We start from the raw sequence: 19,403 nt of genomic DNA on the forward strand, positions 1-19,403 counted from the left end.
AGAAAATAATTATTTCATATTTAATCTGGCATCATCTACCAACCCAAACCCCAGAAAATAATTATTTCATATTTAATCTGGCATCATCTACCAACCCATTCAGCAAACAATGGGGGGGGGGGGGGGGGGGGGGGGCATACCCAGTGCCGGAGGCTCCCACATGAGTGGGGTCTGGGGAAGGGGAAAACCGAGGCAAGGCTTCCCCCCGCAGAATCAGCGGAGAGGCTGCTTTGAACCCGCGAAACAATAAAAGGAAGAAAGCGATATAACCTTTGTAGTAGGAGAGCAATATCTGCAGCCTCTTGTTTTTTCATTTGCTTCTGTTGTCCATATATTTGGCAAGAAACAACATAAGTAAATTTTATATCTGCTTGGGCCCGTGCATCAGGAGATAACTCATAGCCTTGAGTGTCAATATATTCTGCTGCAGAATTGCCATCTTCAATACCTGATAGAGCAGCAAGGATAAAGATAAACAAGATATGTGCTGATTGCTGAAGTAACAAACATCAAAAACTATATACCCACCCCCAAGGTATCTCTTCTCCAGGTAACTTTGTAACATCAAAGCTCTTCTATAGTACATCATACCACGCACTGCCTCAGCAAAATAAATCAAGATATATAGCAATCAAATACAGGACAAAACCATGCAGATAACCAAATCAGAATAAAGAATTTAGACCTAGCATGTAATAATGTTTACTTCACACCATTTTTTCTACTACTTCAGCATTTACTGTAACCAAAAGAAATGAAAAAAACAAACTGACCTGTCCTGGCCAAAGTTTGGCCACGATAGGATACCCAAAACCGGAGTTCCAAGGTGTCACTTGGACTATCTTTAAAATCATCTTCTGATGATTCACCATGGCCAATTCGTTCTAAGAAGTTAGCCCACTCATCTGCAAGATAAGAACACGTTACATGTGAAACAATAGGTTTTTTTTGTCTTTTGTGTGTGTGAAGTTGAAGCTGTTTGCAATGCTCTAATGAAAGCGCTTTACTCTACGGAATTCAGCATGAGAAATATTCAAGAAAAAGGGAACAAAATTCATGCACAAGGAACAGAGCGCTTTTCTCTGGAAAGGAGGCGTTCTACCAGACTTCACACATACGCGAGCAATGGGACGCACAGTTGTGGCAGCCTCAAAGCCAACTAAACAATCAAGCAACACCGAAGTAACCATGCTTCATCAATGTTCTTAAGGCGGTAAGGCAAGGTGTAGCGACCTACCCCCGTCACAACACCTAGGCATTGATAAGGAGAGATGACCGCCATAGTAGCAACCAGTTGACCAGCAAACTAGCAACAGAAAGGAGGGTGAAAAGAAAAGAAGGAAGACAATTTGCGCCTTTCCCCATCATCCCTTGTCTATCCATGATGCAGCAGTGCCATCTCTCTCAAGTGCTCCATCCTCTGTTTGCTCTGCCCGTTGCGCCACCAGGCCACCAATCTCTGCCCCTCACTGTGCTGCACAATCAGATTGGCTACAGAGCTGCCGCCAACTACTTGATCTACCAGCAGCTGCAGCTGCAGCTGATAGGAGGAAGTTGCCATTCTAGCTGCCAGAGCTGGCAAGGATGGGGAACATGGTAGCTTCAGGCTCTGTTGGTTGCCAAGGATGTGGAAAATGGTAAATTCAGACCCTGTTGGTTGGTTTCCTCCCACTTCTCTATTATCCCTCCCTCCCTCTCGCTGCTTTTGGCAAGGCATCGAGGACGCCTATGTCCAAGTGCCTTGTCCCGTAAGCGATGCCTTAAGAACACTGCCATGCTTATAGTTTACACCCAAAGAGTAGTTTTCAAATATAGCTGGCAACATGTTTCTACATAGAATCAAGTGCTAGTGAACTAGGATGTTATCAACAAGCAAGAGAAAGAAAAAAGATGACGAAAATTAAAAGCAGCCAATTTTTTGCCATTCACTTGGACCTAATTGCTTTTATACTTGTCACCATGCAAGAATAACAAAATGAAGTTAATGTGTTTCCCAACTTCTAGCTAGATCTTGATGTATTCCTATTAATGAAGACTTGCATAAACCAAAAGTCAGTCAACAACATCATACAAAAGTAATCCACTCATAGAAGTGAATGGTTCACTTCGGGAGAAAGAGGAAAAATAAGATGCAGAAAGCCCCAACTTCTAGCTAGATCTTGATGTATCCCTATTAATGAAGACTTGCATAAACCAAAAGTCAGTCAACAACATCATACAAAAGTAATCCACTCATAGAAGTGAATGGTTCACTTCGGGAGAAAGAGGAAAAATAAGATGCAGAAAGCAGCTCTCCTCCCGTGTTCCAGAAAAATATGGTGCAGAAATATAACTTTGCTTATAGTAGACAAAAAATGTGTTCATGAATAATAAAATTTGCAGATAAAGTGAAAATTAAGTATGTCAACAGTACCAGGGTATATTTTCTGAAGGTAGAAAAGTATAGAAATGCCGTCTTCATTCTCAACACAAAGCTCCGACATGCTATAAAGAACAGTTTCACTGTAGTACGGGGTAAAGACACTGTTGCACATGAAAATTAGGTGTTAATAGGAACCTATTCCTTTTGATAGAATGAAGATTACACACATTAACTAATAGTACCTAAAAGGGATCATCTCAGATACAGGCTTTGCTGTTGGCATGTCCATGAATAGAGAATTAGTGAAAAATTGTAATCTTCTCCGAGCTTCCAGATTTTTTGGTATGTTGGCGGCAGAGTCCTTGACAGTCAGAAGTAAGTGTAAACGCTTAACCTGTTCTTTCTGCAGGGATAGATAGTGCCACGCTAGTAATAGCACCAAAGCTAAGAAAATTTCAATTTATATTATAAGACAAGTACCATTTCTGGATCCTTTGGCCAGAAAATCTTAGAGAATAGGCGTCCATCATTTCTGGCTCTTAACAACAGTTGCCACGTGTCAAACTGTTCCCTGCAAGCAAGAAAGAGGTTATTTGCAACAGAAACTAACTGGAGCTGACAATGTTTTCCAGTACAAAGAAAAAGATTTCTACAGCTAACCTCAGATTCGATGCAAGAAATTCATGGGTAACAACCTCGTAGAGCTCAAGGAGAGCTTTTGTAACACCAGCTGCACGGCCAGCAGTCTCGTCGCGTATCTAATGGAAATTCCGTGTTAAATGAATGGATTTATAATAAATCAATGAAACATAGATGGAATATGAATAATTCAACTAACCTTAGCATGATGACAAAATATAAACCACCTTATGCCAAACATGCTAGTAAAGAACTAAAAGACTGGTAATTGATGCCAAGATCCAAAATCCAGAGTAACAATCTTACCAGAAGACCTGTCAAGCCCGTCAACCTAGACTGGACTAACTGCAACTTCTTCAGATTTATAGTCACTAAAAGTGAACCCTGTGCTATACTATCATTAAGATCTCGGAAAAGCCTTTCAACCCTGTATATGTATCAGCAGCAAGCATTAGAATTAAGTAGTGACAAAGTTTAGCACAAGCAGTTAGAAGCCTTGGTTTCAGTATCAGATTCATGGTTTTTCAGTGAGGAAGTATACCAGCGCTGCCCTTCAGCATCGACTAAGGAGTGAAGAATTTTTTCAGTGCTGTAGTAGCATTCCTTGACGGCATAAGCCATGTATTCATCTTTTGATATTCTATCCCATAGCTCATACTGCGAGTCTTTACAGTCAGAAGCATAGTCATTTGCCAACATGATCTACAGAAGAAGCAACCAACAGATTGATAGCATCCAAACCAAAGGTTTCGATATGCAAAAGATTCATTCATCCAAAGAAAACATTGATTTCAACTAGGATATCTCATACCTTGCTAGTCAATAGAAACAGTGGCCACTGTACAAGCCTTAAATTTCCACAGTTACTTGGCATCATAAGCAAATCCATTTCCCTGAAAGGAAATTCACACAATACTGAAGCAAAGAAAGTCACATATAAGATAATACTGTGTAATATATTATTATTTTCTGCCACACCTGTTGCTGATATAGTCCTCTTCACGCAAGCTCTTGATAATTTCATTCCAAAATGGGGAAAATATCGAGGCATACATCTTAGTAGTAATTTCTGAATCCTAATGTCGAGTGGTAAAAAAAATCAGTACAGCAACATATCAAAAATTTCAAAAAACTATGGTCCGCTAGGCTACTTTTTTGTATAATAAGTAGAGAAGGAAGTCATGAACCACTATAACAGAATAGTCAGAGTCCATTATCAAAGCCATTAGGGTATTCCCCTAAGGGCTTGTTCGGTTAATCCCCAATCTAAAGGGATTGGAGGGGATTGAAGGGGATTGAGGGGGACTTTGACTTGTAGGCGATAAAATCCCCCTCAATCCCCTCGGATTGGGGATTAACCAGACGAGCTCTAAATGATAATAACAAGAAAAGGACATCTAAATTCACAAATCAAGAATGAACCATTTAGGGCCTGTTTGGTAGAGCTCCATCTGATTCTGATTTTCTATGGAAGCTGATTCTCTGAGAGAAGTGATTCTATGGCTGAAAGTGATTCTCTTTGATTTAGCACAAACTCTCAAAATCACAATGGAGAATCACTTTACAAAATCAGGAGAAGCTACTTTTTTCAGCTCCCGGACTCTTTACTTCATTTCATAGAATCACTTCAAAGAATTAGTAGAGAGATGTTTGGCAGAGCAGCACAGAATCAGCTCTGGGAGCTCTACCAAACAGGACCTTAGTGGAACATGAAGCTAGATTACCGTGACATGTCAATGAAAAACAAATAACAGGCCAAAAGAATAATAGTAAATTTCTTCAAAGATGTGAATAAGACGAGGCTTCAGAACCAGTTCATTTACCTGAGCAATGGGTCTGCTAGATATCCTGCAGCATAAAATAAAAACATTATAAAAACAAGGCACGTAATATAAAAAAAAGCAATTTATACTAAATGACAGAATAAACACAAATACACAGACCTCTTATATGCAATTAATCATGAGTCATAAGAATTCAGAATGACAAATATAGAGAATAGGGTTAAGAACCTTGGAGGGGAAAGGTTTTTAGCAAACGCTTCTGGAAAGCTCTCAAAACGTTTATGAAGCATTTCAATTGACCGAATCTGCATTACATTAGAGAATGTCAGAACAATAATCTAGCTTGCACATCAGAAGAAATGTATGCATAGTTGACAAAACTTGGATCCACAAACAGGGCCAGGACATAAAAGAGCAAAATATTACACCTCTCCAAGGCGATCTCTAGCACCCATAACGCCACCAACAAGTGCTGATAAAAGAGTGTACCAAATGTGGATGTCCATCAGGTATATCTGTAAACACAAATGAAAGGACATAATGTATCATTTGCAGTCTCTTTTTTCTTATATCAAAGAAACTTTGAAGTCAAAACAGGAACTTACAGCTAAGACTGGTGCCCATAGGCTCACAATGGTCAAAGCATTTTTATTCCCTAAAATGAATACATTATCAGGATTATAGTTGCATTTCTTTAATGTGCATAGAAAAACAATGTAACAATAATTTTAGTTGAGAAAGTAGCAACAATTGAGCTATGATTCTAGTCTAATATTTTTCAGATCTACTAACCCCTTGATACAAGATCATGCCAGGAATACTTCAAATCATGGAGTTGCACGATAATACTGGTTGGTTCAACTAAAGGCTTAATCTGCAAATGTGTAAGAAAAGGTAGGAGTAAATTTTTTTCATCTTACAAAACATAAAACAAACATAAACTCTCTGAAAGTTGTTAGTAGAGCCACCTGGAGAAAATATGCAAAAGTAAATTTGCATGCAAGTATGACGACCCAAAATATCACATATCTGCTTAAGAAAAAAAAAATTGTCATAACACAGCACAATTGAAAACAATAAGTGAGAACTTAGTCACTATTCAGAGAACTTGTGTCTGGTGAGTATACAAATGACAGCATAGCAAGTACTCAAAAATCTACTAGATGGTAACATCTTGGCCAATTGCCAGTAACTGCTAAACGCTGGAAGTAATCACACCAAGCAATTGCCACTAACTGTTAACGTCAACACGTAAATGAACCCACAAGGGTATGTCAGGCTACTTTAACTCAATTCCTAATTAGTATTTTCGTAGGCTTCACGATGTGACACATGTACCAACCCTGAAACAAAGGAAACTACAAGCAGAATTCAGTGTTAAATTTTCACGACTGAACCAGGAGCCCAAATAGCAGTCTCAACATCTAGTTCACATGCAATACTCAAGAAACAATTTACAGTTTTCACATAGCAGATAAATATTGGAATCCTGAAGTGAAAATTTGAAAATAAAAAGGTTCTGCTCCAGATGTTAACCTGGATAATCCATAATAAACAAAGGGTGTCACAATATGTCAAATCATTAAAGGTAAAAGAAAGAACCTGGCATAATCACTAATACTCTCATAAAGTCCCCGCCCAACATAATATCGCTCCTAAGAACAAATTAGTAAAACATGATCAGTGCATAATTAAATAATCAAAATATATTTCCAAGTTATGTTGAACAATGATATAATACCTGGTATATCCACTTGAAAAATTGGAAAAACTGAGACCGATCAGAAAAACTTGAGAGCCTATGACAAGCTGGGATCTTAGCCATCAGTGCAAACATGATTCGAACAGCAGCATAACCACCAAGAACAAGACCATAAATTCGGAAATAAGTCGAATCCGAATTCCTTGCATTTTTCTCTTCCAGGACTTTCCTGTTCAGCATTCATCATTCAAATGAATAGACAGCATTAATGTGCATTGACAGTAAAAGATAGAAAAGCTAAGTGAATACTCACACATAGAGATAGGTTACAAATGTTGAAACTGCAGTTAACCAAAGGAATCGAATAACTAATCTTGAGATGGCAAAACCTCTTGCTGTCTTATATGCACCAAACATGAGTATCACATCCAAGCAGCCTACAAAAGAACACAATGACAATAAAATATGGAATATAAAAAGGCCATAAAAATATAAATCGATCACAGTCCAGATTACATTTAGAAATGACAAAGGCATCAAGATAAAAGCAAAAATAAGCTATAATAGTAAAATAGAGAACATACATTCAATGAAGTTTAGAACGAAAAAGGCTGGCCCAGCGCTAAGTAGTATTTTAATGGTGTCAATGTCCATCTTCCCATGGTGAAAGGCAATAATAGCTAAGAGCTGCATCATCAATTGAAAAACACATTTAGCATTATATATTCCTGATATATTTATTGATGACAGAACACAATCTCAAACCACTAACCTGGAACATTAATAGCAGAAAAATCCACAAGCGGTGGAAACTGCCGTACAAATGCAGAAAAGTGCGATGTTCAACAAAATTTGTCTTTCCTGTCTGTAAATAAATAATTAAAAGCAAAGAGAAGGTGAAAATATTGATAATTGTGTTAAACACCGAAGGGATCAACAATCACCAAAAAGTGTATTTATTCTTTTTTTTAGTCAAAATGTTCTTACATAACATTAAATGGTAGGGTTGACCAATTTTCAAACCAGGCGTTATACATAGCAACAAGATTACTAATAGAAAACTATAATTTACAATTTTGACTATTTGAGTGTTATTATGCGATTAGGTAAATTGGAAGCAATTAAAATAACATAGGAAATTAGGTCTACAGCCACAAAAACTATTAAGCTAATAAAACACTCAAGGATGGATACTAGCTGACAGAAAAATATAAATCTCAAGAGAAAACATTTCTTGTACTTATATTTCTCGCATTGTGCCCCTCGCGATCCACATGTAACAAAACTATTACTCCAATACTCCCTCCGTTCCAAATTATAAGTCGTTTTGGTTTTTCCAAGTACATAGGCTTTTGTTATGCACCTAAATATAAGCTATGTCTAGATACATAGCAAAAACTATATACCTAGAAAAAACAGACTTATAAGTTGAAACAGAGGTAGTAGTTCCTTAGGAAAACACACATGATTAACTTACACGCTTCCTCTTAGCAGGCTTGCATAAAAATTTGGAACCCTCAGCAGGTGGCCAACCAAGCTCAAAGCATGAGCGTGACCTACACATGCAGCAGAATAGGCAAGACATCAAGACAGAAAAGAAAAAGGATATACACACAAACAGCAGAAAAGCAAGTTAACAGACAAACCAGAAATATTCATTGAAGTCATCATAGTTCCTCCAAGCAGAATGTGCAGCTTTTCCATTTTTATTATTTTCAGCCTCCTGTGTACAGTATACAAAATCCAAAAATATTCAATATGGCAACAAAAAAATAAGGCGGTTGCTGGGGCTCCCAGCGCCCCTATCTATATCTATATACCTAATAGGCTAATATTAAAAGGAGAAAATTCCCTCCCTCCCTCCCATCTGTCCGTCCACACCATTTTACTAAGAATAGTAGTACATGATGAATTAGATATACAAGAGTTCTACTTGGTTTACTGTCCCGTCCATGACCCGAACTCACGACCTGTGCTCATACGAGTTAGAATAGCACGCGTCTAGCCACGTTAAAGAGTTCAATTGCAGGACGTATTGGAACAGATGATACTAGTACACTCAAGTTGCAACGCATGGGCATGGTTTGCTAGTTTAAAAAAAATCCAACATAGTTAAGCTGTTGGAATGTAATTGGCTAATTTTACCCAAGAGAAAAGCTTAATACACAGGCAGATTGTAGGATTAGATAAATGCCACATGTCTTACTAGAACAATCTATTTCTAAATATGCCCAATTAAATATTGAATGAAAATTCATAACAAAATAAAACATAGTACTATAATCTTGAAGCACCAAACAGCACCAGCAGCGCAAGGTACCATGCAGAACATCTTTACAGTGTAATTGTGCAATTAGAATTGAATTTGGTCACTAGTTATAAGTGAAAATGCTACATGCCTAGATCTAACTCTACATTTACTCCTGTGGACTACAAACAAAATAAGTCAAAATCATGCTAATGAATTAATAGCAAGAAATATAACAATCTAGCAAAACAAAGGGGAAAGAAAAAATGTTCCTGTCCACGGAAACTTTTTCTCTTCTGGAGAATGAAATGCAATGTTTTCATGTCGTCCGATTAATCGCGATTACTCGTCCTAATCGGTCCCTGGTGTTCGATTAGGAGGTCCGACTCGATTAGCTCAACTAGAAAGCTGGTCGTCCGATTAGTCGACGACTAATCACGATTAGTCGTCCGACTAGGCCATGGATGACCAGTGTAGTTGCTCTGTTTTTTTGGGCCTGTTCAACGGGCCTATATAGAAGGGGAGCCTTGGCGCAGTGGTAAAGCTGCTGCCTTGTGACCATGAGGTCACGGGTTCAAGTCCTGGAAACAGCCTCTTGCAGAAATGCAGGGAAAGGCTGCGTACAAAAGACCCAAGTGGTCGGACCCTTCCCCTGACCCTGCGCAAGCGGGAGCTACGTGCACTGGGGCTGCCCCCTTTTTTCAACCGGGCCTATATGTGGCCTATTGGGCTTCCAATTTGGCCTATTAGGGTTAGAATAGGCACCCCAAAACACCGGAGGCACGCAGGCACAGTGGCAAACGCAGGGCGGCCGCAATTTTTCCCCACGCGCCTCCACTCTCCCACGCGTGCATTTCCTGCCTCCCGCGCACCATTCCTCCCCTTCCCGCGGGCGATTCCCTCTCTCTCGTGAGCTATTCCCCTCCCTCGTGTGCTATTCCCTCCCTCGCACGCTATTCTCCTCTCTGGTGAGCTATGAAGCCAACGGCGCCCTCTGCAAGGTCAAGTGGCCACGGTCTTCGTGATGAGCTGCTCCGACGACGTTATGTGCCTTTCCCCTCTCCATCTTCCCTCCTCCCCCATCCCTCACTCTGCAGCCTCTCTGGCTCTCTGCTAGACTGCTAGGTTGCTTGCTGTGCTGTACTGCTGTCCCTCTGTTATTCTCTGGTTCCAAAGGAAAGAGAAGCAATCCACTCTGCTAGACTAATCGGCCTGGTCGACGAGTAATCGCGATTAGTCACCTGGTCGGTCCCATGGCGACTAGGTTCAACTAGACGACTTGAAAACATTGATGAAATGCCTAGAGTGCTAAAACACCCCATGAAAGTTTCACAATTTTCCAGATAGATTTGGTCCCTAGCTGAACCGGGATCTTGCATAATACCGTAAAGGCGAATTGCAGTGAATACATTATAGTGTTTGAACAAAACACCAAAGAGTCTATTGTCAATCCAAATGCAGCCAGAAATACAAGTAGGTAGACCATACTGATCAAGATCTAATAGCAGCCCAGTTTTTTTCTATAAAAAAAGGTAGATCAAGATAGAACCTTTAATAGATGAACCTACCGCTGCCATGGTATCATAAATTGGTGTAATTATTCTCTCTAGAAATGAGGTGGAACCCTCACTAGTGCAACTCTTCGCAGTTTCAGCATCAGATGAATCAAGAATCCCATCAAGTTCCTTTGCCATCTGAAAATATGCCAATAATGTCATTGAGCAGAAAAAACTGCAGTACCACACACAAGCACATTACTACAGAACTACAGAGGACTTTTTCCCTCGTAAGGATATGTACGACTACAAAAACAGAAGGATATAAACTTAAATTTTGACTAAAAAATGCAAATTTGGTTATTAGATATTGTACTACCTCATAGGGCAAGACCCAAGGGACGGGGCACTCTCCCTAGTCCCTCAACCAGCACCAGCAGGGCTTCCCTCTAATTAGCTAGGAGAAGCTCAGGCTTATGAGACTAACTATAGATTCATCCTATATTCGTAATCAAGTACATGGGTCCTTATGTATAGGGAGGACTTCACATCTAAGAAACTAAGGCCTTCCACAGCATGGGAGATGCCTAAAAAATCTGGACCCCACATGCGAAATACTGGCATCACTCTTGCATGTCACAGCGTGGGCATCGTTCCTCGGAGTCAGGAAACAAATAAAAAACAGAAAAGGAATCAAAAGTGCAGAACCTCATCTACCATCTCTCTCTCATGCTCTGCTCCCTTTCACAATTTTTTAATGAACAGGCACCAGCGTCCTATCTTGCTTCCCTCCCAGATTTCCTGGCATTAGCATCACATGCTGCAGTGTAGTGAGTGATGTTCAAATCTTCTCTCCATTTTAGGCATCAGTTGAAGCACAGATTGTGGAGGGCCTAATCTCTATTATCATAGAAATAAACCTGATCTTGGCCATTAATTTAATATCATTCTTCCTTTCAGGAAGGGAGGATTAGGGAAGTCCTATTCATTACTGCTTTCTCCAAACCGCCAGGAAAAGCATGAAAAAAAGGCTCGAATGGTACAATCCGTCCGTCACCCCAGAATGAAAGGGGTGATCTCGTAGTTCTCAATGTTATCAGGACGTCCGATTAATCGCGACTAGTTGTCCTGGACGGTCTTAGCTACTCGACCAGGGCCTCCAACTCGGCCAGACCGTCCAGAAACCTGGTCGTCCGATTAGTCGTCGTCCAGTCGCGATTAATCATCCGTCCAGGCTGTGTGGTCGTCCAGCCAGAGAGTGGGCTGCATCTCAGAGTTGGGCCTAGCTAGCTGTCTTATGTTTTGGCCCAAGGCCATTAGGGTTTCTCTTCTTTCCTACCCCTTACTCCATCAGCCTCACGCTCACTCAGAAGTCAGCAGAACACACGCACTCTTCTCACCTCTCCCATCCAGCTGTAGCAGCCGCCTCCAGTGCTGCAATTCTGCAGCTCCCTCTCCTCCTCTCCTCCCTTCCAGTTCCCAGCCGCTCCTCCCTTCCAGCTGCCCTCCCTCTCTTCCTTGAGGTTGTTGCTGCTGCAGGTGCACAGGCCTGCAGATCCAGCGGGTGCGCAGGTGGAAGTGTACATGCCTGAGGCCGATGTTCAAGGAGAAGTTGGTTCTGCTCCAGCCTCCTCAGTTGCATCAGGCTCAGCTGCTGCTGGTTCAGCATCCTCAGCTGCTCCAGATGTTGCATCTCTTGTTGAGAAGGCCCTAGCAAAACTATATAATATATATATGGTATATATCAGTCCCCATATGTAGGGGACGACCAGGGGACGCGTCCAGGGTCGATTAATCGTCCTGGACGACGACTAATCATCCTGGACGGTCCCCAGGCGACCAGGCTCGACCAGCCGTCCTGATAACATTGGTAGTTCTTGGTCTGTGAAGATGCGTTGTTAGGTGCTCCATTTTCCCATTGAGGACGAACCTCAACCTGTGCTCGAGAGATAGCTCTCCATACACTGATAAGGGATGTATGGATTCTCGAGAAGAGAGGAGCCACGATGCCACCCCCCCCCCCCCCCCCCCCACACACACGCCCCTAACCGCCCGGATCCCACGAGTGAATAGAAAGTTCAATCTACATGGGATCTCACCTGAATCGACCCATCTACGCCATGCTAATGTGCCTTGGATGATCCACATCTTCAGGTCTGGCGCTGATGAGCACATTGAATTATCCATGTGGCTGAGAGCCCTCACAGCCCAGGCACAACGACGCAATTATCAGCATCGCTTTCCTATGATATTCTACCTTTATATGACTTAATCCTAACCAAATTCACCACATGGGTCTGGCTCAAGGCCATAACATAGCCCATAATGCTCGAGGACAGTGTTTCATTTTATCAGATGAAGTAATTTATTTTTCTTTCAGGAAATCAGTAACTGTACAAGAACATCTATTTGATAACTATATTTGGCGCGTAGCAAACTACGATCAGTATTTTAGCACAAAAGTTGCTATCCAGGAACACAGATGTGCATGAAGGGAAGTCAGCTAAGGGGAAAAAAAAGGTTGAGCAGTCCATGGCTTCATTAACAATATGCTGACATTTATTTGGCAATCGATGCCTTCTTCACCCTCTCTCATTATTATAACAAGACAATTGTTCTTTAGTATGTGCATTGGAGCTACAAGTGCAAATTTTTCACTAAAGCACAAACTCGAGAGTGATAGATAAATAATCCTTGTGTCAGTCTTCTGCTTAGCTAATAGTCATAATAGGTCTGGTCAGCTGTCAGCTAGTCTCCTAGCTTGGTCAATAAGTTTTCTTGGCTTGTAATTAGTATAAATCTTAGGCTGCAAGTCAAGGTTTTTTCTTAGGTTGTAAGTAAGCCAATAGGGATGTTTTCTGTACCCCTTTTCAGCTATAAATGAGAGGTGAATGCACCAGCCAGCTGCAGCATCTAGCAGCCAAAATTAGCCTTCCACATCCTCACACAAGTGAAGTGCAGCAGCAGCACAGCAGCTCCATATACCACTATCAATCCTAACACAGAGTGCCATCAGCTTCACTTGCTCAAACTCAATGCTTCAGATCCTCCACTTTCACCTTGAGTTTGAAGGAGTGTGCAAGAATATGTCAAGGCCCATCCTATAGCCCCATATACCCTATGAGGCTCTCTCTATATATATAGAGTCATCTCCTCTAATGGAGAGCTAATCTTCTCAGATCCCCAAGATTAGTAACATTAACCATGTCAGTCATCATCAACAAACTAACAAGACTATCAACATAAAAGTACAACGCATAATGAACACATTTCTAAACTACACGAAATGTTTCTTCTTCTATAATGAAATGAAGTGAAGATCCTGTGCTTTTTAGAAGGAAAAAAGAAAAGAGAAGACCAGCACTTGATCAAACATTGACTCACATTGTGGAAAATATAGCATATGCATTCTGGGAGGAAACGAACATTCGCAGCTTCACCCCAAATCAGAAAGTAGAGGGCAACCAATATGATTTTCCGGTTCTTATTTACTGCTTCAAGGCTAAAAAAAAGAAGGTAAACTGGTCAGCATCATGCAAGATGGTAGCATGCACAAGGAAAGCACCACCCCCCACCCACCCACCCACAACACACACTCACCTGGTCCATGCAACACGCTTGCCCAAGTACCTACACCATTTTATGTAGTTGTCCAGGACTTTGCAAAAAACTTCAGTAACAGCCATCTCATCAATTTTCTGCAAGGATCATAGCCCCAATTAGTGTCTGGTGCATATATACAGAGAGAACTTGCTGAAAATGGATACAGAAGGCCATGACAAAGATTCCATACATGGTGACTGTCTGAGCTTTTACCAGAAACATGTTAGACAACAACAATTAGTATAGGCATTACTAAGTAATGCTAATGTATCTCAAATAACTTATCCAATACTTCAGGATCTGATTTCTTTTCTCGAATACGCAGATGATCTGCATATCATTGAATTAGGATGTGATGTTACTATGGCAAAACTTCTGTTCTGTAAGGCAATTACTAGCAAAACTATACTGACAGGTAATAAGCCCCTAAATTTGTATCCAGATCAACTAATAAACGCAAAAAGGCTGATTATTCAGATTTTTATTCCTTGTTCTAGACCGAGCTTAATTTACCTGAATAATGAATTTCAAAGAAAGCTAAACAATAGAAGAAAAATACATCACCAAGGCCACTATGAGAGACCCATCACCCAACTACAGTTTAAAGAGTTCTCAAGACTAGGTTTGTGGGAAACACTGATACCTTGTTAATGTGCAACAACACCTATTTAATATAACATATAGAGTATAACATCAGCTGGATCTAAAAATCTTACAAAATGCAGAACTAGTAGATAAGCTACATAATAAAAGAGCAGAAGAACTCACGGGTTCTGACCCAATTGGCAGGCTTAACCAGGATTGAGCATTGGCTAACATAAGTACAACATTTTCACGCTGGTTCCGAATATTATCTTCCTGGAACAATCATTCAACCAAAGTGGATGGTCAATACAAAGCCAATACAAAATTGGATTAACAAATTGACAGTGAACAATTGCATTAGCATGTAGAGAGAAATAAAAACATCCCATAAAAGTCTCCTGATTAGCATTAAGCCATATAATACAAAAGTCAACGGGCCAAGCATTCAAACTTTTGAAAAAGATTCTATGGCAAATCATGGCACTAGTTTTAGTCATTAACTTGTTTATGAAAAATGTTCAAAATGTCCAAGCCATCACTTACTCAATCTGCACAAAATCAAACTGTCCATTTCCATACCGAAGATAACAAAGTAACACAGTGTCTTAAGAGAGCCAAGACTTAAAGGTGGCTTGTCAACAGATAAATGGAAGATGTCAACTGTCAAAGCCAGTTAGTGGTCTAATCATTTGACAGTTCCAAAGTCTAAGAAAATTAGAGGTATTATTGGCAATATGCGAGATTTGGGCACAGAATTCTTCCATAATAGTAAGTATTAGCTAAATCTATAAAAACAAACAGGATAAAATAGATGACTCAGAACAAGCAACAATTTTAACTGCTCCATATGGCAACATGCAGGATAAAATATAAACCATACAAAACATTTAGAAGATCTAATATCAAACTGTTGAAAAGTATGTATATGTACCTGGAAGCCAAAAACATATTGCAAAAGGTCAAAAATGTCTTTTTGTCTTAGCTGGGGTGTACCAAAAGGGAATCGTGGCAGGTCCTCACAGTTCTGAATTGCTGCTGTTGCAGCCCTGACCTGACACAGTTGCATGGAATAGTTCTCATCAACACAAAGATATTTCTTTTGTTTGTTAAGCTATAACAAAATAATGAAAGAGCTCTCGAGTCTTTGAGTACCAGCATAGACAACTCTGGACTATTTACCACCTAAATTTCTGCTCTTCATTAACAACATATAAATCCCAAAAAACATTTTATTGCTCCAGCAATGAGAAAAGGAAACTGGACTATAGGAATGGCATGATGTATGATTATTTTAACCCATCAAGTACCGACCAAGTGAACTTGAAGTAAAAGATTGTAAATTTGACCAGTGATGTCTCTATGTAAATATACCATATGAAAATGACGTCTTATAGAGTTTGTAATTGATTCAAAGGACTTCTAAAGCCCATGGCAATATTACATTTAAAAATTAAAAGCATAGTACAGCACAAATTTATAATCAATATTGGTGTTTCAAAACCGAAAGTACATATTCATACCTCAGGGAAAAACCCAATAATATTTGCCACTGAAGATGGTGCATCAAGGGGTACAATGTTGTATGGCATAAGTTCACCTCTCAAGGCTGCATCAGATCTTTTTATTTTCTTTATCTGAAAAAAAAGGAGGATGAGAAGAGTAATGGTACATTTTATATAACGTAAATTTATTCTTGTGAAGCAAATACTATTACTGTCACAGGGTTTTAGTGCACCAGTGACACAACTACATACAAAAAATACGTTTTTTTTCACAGGGTCATGAGTTCTTCCATGAACTACCTCCTCCAGAATTTGTCTATGAAGTCTATCAGTTGGTGACTGGCCAACAAGATTTTCCAGAACATCAAGCAAAGCCCTCAATGTAGCAAAAACTTTCTTCATTTCCCTTGCCCTATTTCCCATCCTGATCATAGTAAGGAAAATAGAATTGCCATGAGACACATAGTAACAAACATAAGATTTCTAACGAATAAAATAACAGGGTAAGCCCTGAGAGTGATACAATATTTAGGAGGAAGGTAGTAGATAGATCTGTTTCCATTACATTAAGGCAAAGAGTAACCAAAAACATATGGCACATCAGAACTCAGAAGGCAAAACTGGACTGAGCATAGACTAACCTTTTATTAACAACTGGGGAATATAACAAATGCTCAGTAAGCATATATATCAGGTTTAAACAACTAGATTTGGTGTTCGCACCACAAATTACATTCCACTCCAGTGGAACAGATTAGACTAGATCACCCAATCCCATTTCTTGTTGATGGAAAACCCAAAGAGAGAAGGATGTTATAGCATAGTATCAACTTCAGAGAGCAAAGTTCTAAAAGATGTGGTACATAATATAGTAGCACCACATAGCTTAGTTGTTCAACAATAAGAAGGCAAATGAGCTACTGACTACTGAGTGTGCATGAAAAAAGAATTCACAGAGAATAAACAAGCAACAAACAGTGTCATGTATCTATCCCTGTCAATTCTAGGATTACCACAAGTTCATTACATTATATAAAGACTGATGACACAAATGTCGTTTCTGGGCACATCCAGTAAACAAAACGTATGCAGGTCTGAAGCAAAGTGAACTTGAAAAATACTATTTACAAAAGATCAAATTAATGGTTGCTGATGACTAGTAAAACAGAAATGGATGGATTCCTCACTTTCAGTAAAAGTATGCTAACCTAGAACTAGAAGTTTTATCAGGCAAAAGCTGATCAGTCACAAAGAATTTTGAGACCCTATCACTAGGGAAACCCAAAAAAAAACAAAATACATCATGAATTTTTTTACAGTAGAGAGGGCATACTCTGTACTAAAGGTTCCTGACTCCCTCAGTCTCTCCTGCTCACGTTGCATATCATCAACCCGACGACGACTCTTGTATTCAAGATAAAAGTTCCACAGGACTTGAATGTCATTCTGTCGGTCTATCAAAGCCCCGTCCTTTTTAGCAAGTTTTTGCTGTGGAATGCCATGATTAGAACATGGGAAACTTAGAAATAATTCACTGAGAAGAAGAAGACTGAGCAGAAACAAAAGTAACAAGTATGTCTAGTCATGTTTACAGTGAAAGAAAGCATACCTTAATTACAGATGCCAAACCTGTCTTGAACTGAAGAACCCCTCTACCTTCACTGCTGGGATCCAGATTCTGGGCCATCGTGTACGCTTGTTCACAAACTGTGGTGCAAGCCGAAAAGGAGTGACTTAAAAGAACACCAAAGTGCCAGCTTTAATAAAGTAAACTGATTCCCTATATCAAAATCCCTGGAAAGGAACAATTTGTTTGTCTCTTCTGATCTAATGGCCTGCTGTGTTTTCCCATCGCACAAACCCAACCGAACCACGAGCCAGAAACACCCTAAACCTTAGGTATTGTGAGTACGTGCACTCATACATAGCATTAGGAAATAGCACCTGAACACCCCCCCCCCCTCTGCCACGCCGTTTGATCACTCTTAGTCACCACGCCAAGCCCTCCTTGCTTGAAATCAAAACCAGCCAACCATACCTTGCTCGGCGACAACATTAAAACCTCAGTAAAAGGGCGTACCCAGAGAGCTCCCGCTCTGTGCGGGGTCTGGGGAAGGGTGTTAGTGGCAAGCCTTACCCTCGCCTGTGCAATGCGAGGAGACCGCGACTCGAACCCGGGACCTTCCAGTCACAGGCGGTAAGACTCTACCACTTGCAAGCTACAACCCAGCACTACACCTGGCCACAAATTACCAACACTGAGAACCTCCCCTTTACTCAGTGGCACGCACTGCAGGTAGTAATGGGCAATCACAGCAGGACAACAGGAAAGGCAGTGTTGCAGGACTTGATAATCCCCCGAATCAAGGACTCCAAAACCCCCATCCAGAGCTACCCCAAACAAATCAGCTGCCAGCTCCATCCATGAACTGCACTCCTGTTAACTAGGCGAACACACACAAACAGGTAAAGATATGTGGGAGGAAGGGGCTCACGGATCCGGGCGACGTTGGGGTCCTCGTCCTCGATGTCGTCGGCGGCCTGCAGGATCTGCTCTATGTTGGTGGTCCGACCCAGCGAGGCCGGCACGGCGTCGGCGAGCCTCTGCCCTCCCACGGCGGCCGGGGCTCCCCCCAAGCGGAGGTGGTCCCGGTCCCGCTTGAGCGCGGCCCGCACGAGGCGCTCCCAGTTGTCCGCCGCCCGCTCGGGGCCCCCGCCCCTCCGGCGCCTGGACGACGACATCGCCGCGCCCTCGCGGCGAGCCCTAGGTCAGTAACCAGTGGAGGCGAGCCGCGTGATCTGACTGCGTGCGAGTCTGAGGATGCCAAGCAGTAGTGGAAGGAAGGCGTTTTGGGGGTAAGCCGGACGGAGGCGGATTCAAAAGCGCCTCGAGGGAAGGTGATTCGCGGAGGGAGGGGGAAATGGTTGCAGCTCTCCTGTGTGGCTGCGTCTACTCGCTCGATCTCACTGCCGCCGCCGCAGCGCGTGGTTTTTGGTGATGGAGGTGGGGTCCAGTCCGCGCACGCGGTAACGTAACATGATCTGCCCGCGGGCGACGCGGCGGTGACCGACTGGACTGACTGCCATGTGGGACTTTAGAGTTTAGATGACGCGTGAGAAACTGGTGCTTAAGTTTACAGCCCTATCATATCGGATGTTTAGACGCACATAGAGTATTAAATATAGACTAAAAAATAATTAATTATATAGATTACGACTAATTTATGAGATGATTTTTTTAAGTCTAATTAGTCCATGATTTGATAATACGGTGCTACATTAAACATGCGTTAATGATGGATTAATTAGGTTTAATAAATTCGTCTCACGGATTACTGCGAATTTCTATAATTTATTTTATTATTATTATCCGAACACTTTCATATGACACCTTGATATGACATTCGATATAACGTCCCTACACTTTACGCCATGAATTTAAACATCAACTTACTTGCCCGCTGAGCAACTCGTCTAAATGC

General features: G+C 41.0%; 1 protein-coding gene across 1 annotated transcript in view; it reads right to left on the reverse strand.

Moving 5' to 3' along the window:
* Positions 1–18,870, reverse strand: part of LOC136526774 (callose synthase 10) — a 32,281-nt gene extending 13,411 nt beyond the window's left edge. Inside the window, exons 1-34 of the mRNA XM_066519368.1 lie at positions 18,417–18,870; positions 17,531–17,628; positions 17,255–17,409; positions 16,222–16,345; positions 15,940–16,053; positions 15,351–15,470; positions 14,603–14,692; positions 13,832–13,929; positions 13,616–13,733; positions 10,304–10,429; positions 8,134–8,210; positions 7,965–8,043; positions 7,260–7,352; positions 7,072–7,174; positions 6,801–6,924; positions 6,527–6,716; positions 6,388–6,440; positions 5,754–5,814; positions 5,578–5,659; positions 5,391–5,440; positions 5,214–5,300; positions 5,014–5,090; positions 4,825–4,849; positions 3,980–4,077; positions 3,813–3,894; positions 3,543–3,703; positions 3,308–3,428; positions 3,023–3,120; positions 2,843–2,933; positions 2,605–2,765; positions 2,414–2,523; positions 774–905; positions 529–597; positions 271–448 (exon numbers count right to left, since the gene is read on the reverse strand). Coding sequence (XP_066375465.1) covers positions 271–448; positions 529–597; positions 774–905; positions 2,414–2,523; positions 2,605–2,765; positions 2,843–2,933; positions 3,023–3,120; positions 3,308–3,428; positions 3,543–3,703; positions 3,813–3,894; positions 3,980–4,077; positions 4,825–4,849; positions 5,014–5,090; positions 5,214–5,300; positions 5,391–5,440; positions 5,578–5,659; positions 5,754–5,814; positions 6,388–6,440; positions 6,527–6,716; positions 6,801–6,924; positions 7,072–7,174; positions 7,260–7,352; positions 7,965–8,043; positions 8,134–8,210; positions 10,304–10,429; positions 13,616–13,733; positions 13,832–13,929; positions 14,603–14,692; positions 15,351–15,470; positions 15,940–16,053; positions 16,222–16,345; positions 17,255–17,409; positions 17,531–17,628; positions 18,417–18,663 — 3,692 coding nt within the window. The 5' untranslated portion in view covers positions 18,664–18,870. The remainder of the gene's footprint in view (positions 1–270; positions 449–528; positions 598–773; positions 906–2,413; positions 2,524–2,604; positions 2,766–2,842; positions 2,934–3,022; positions 3,121–3,307; positions 3,429–3,542; positions 3,704–3,812; positions 3,895–3,979; positions 4,078–4,824; positions 4,850–5,013; positions 5,091–5,213; positions 5,301–5,390; positions 5,441–5,577; positions 5,660–5,753; positions 5,815–6,387; positions 6,441–6,526; positions 6,717–6,800; positions 6,925–7,071; positions 7,175–7,259; positions 7,353–7,964; positions 8,044–8,133; positions 8,211–10,303; positions 10,430–13,615; positions 13,734–13,831; positions 13,930–14,602; positions 14,693–15,350; positions 15,471–15,939; positions 16,054–16,221; positions 16,346–17,254; positions 17,410–17,530; positions 17,629–18,416) is intronic.
* Between the last annotated feature and the right edge of the window lie 533 nt (positions 18,871–19,403).

This window comes from Miscanthus floridulus, chromosome 2 (assembly GCF_019320115.1).
Source record: "Miscanthus floridulus cultivar M001 chromosome 2, ASM1932011v1, whole genome shotgun sequence".
Taxonomy (NCBI): domain Eukaryota; kingdom Viridiplantae; phylum Streptophyta; class Magnoliopsida; order Poales; family Poaceae; genus Miscanthus; species Miscanthus floridulus.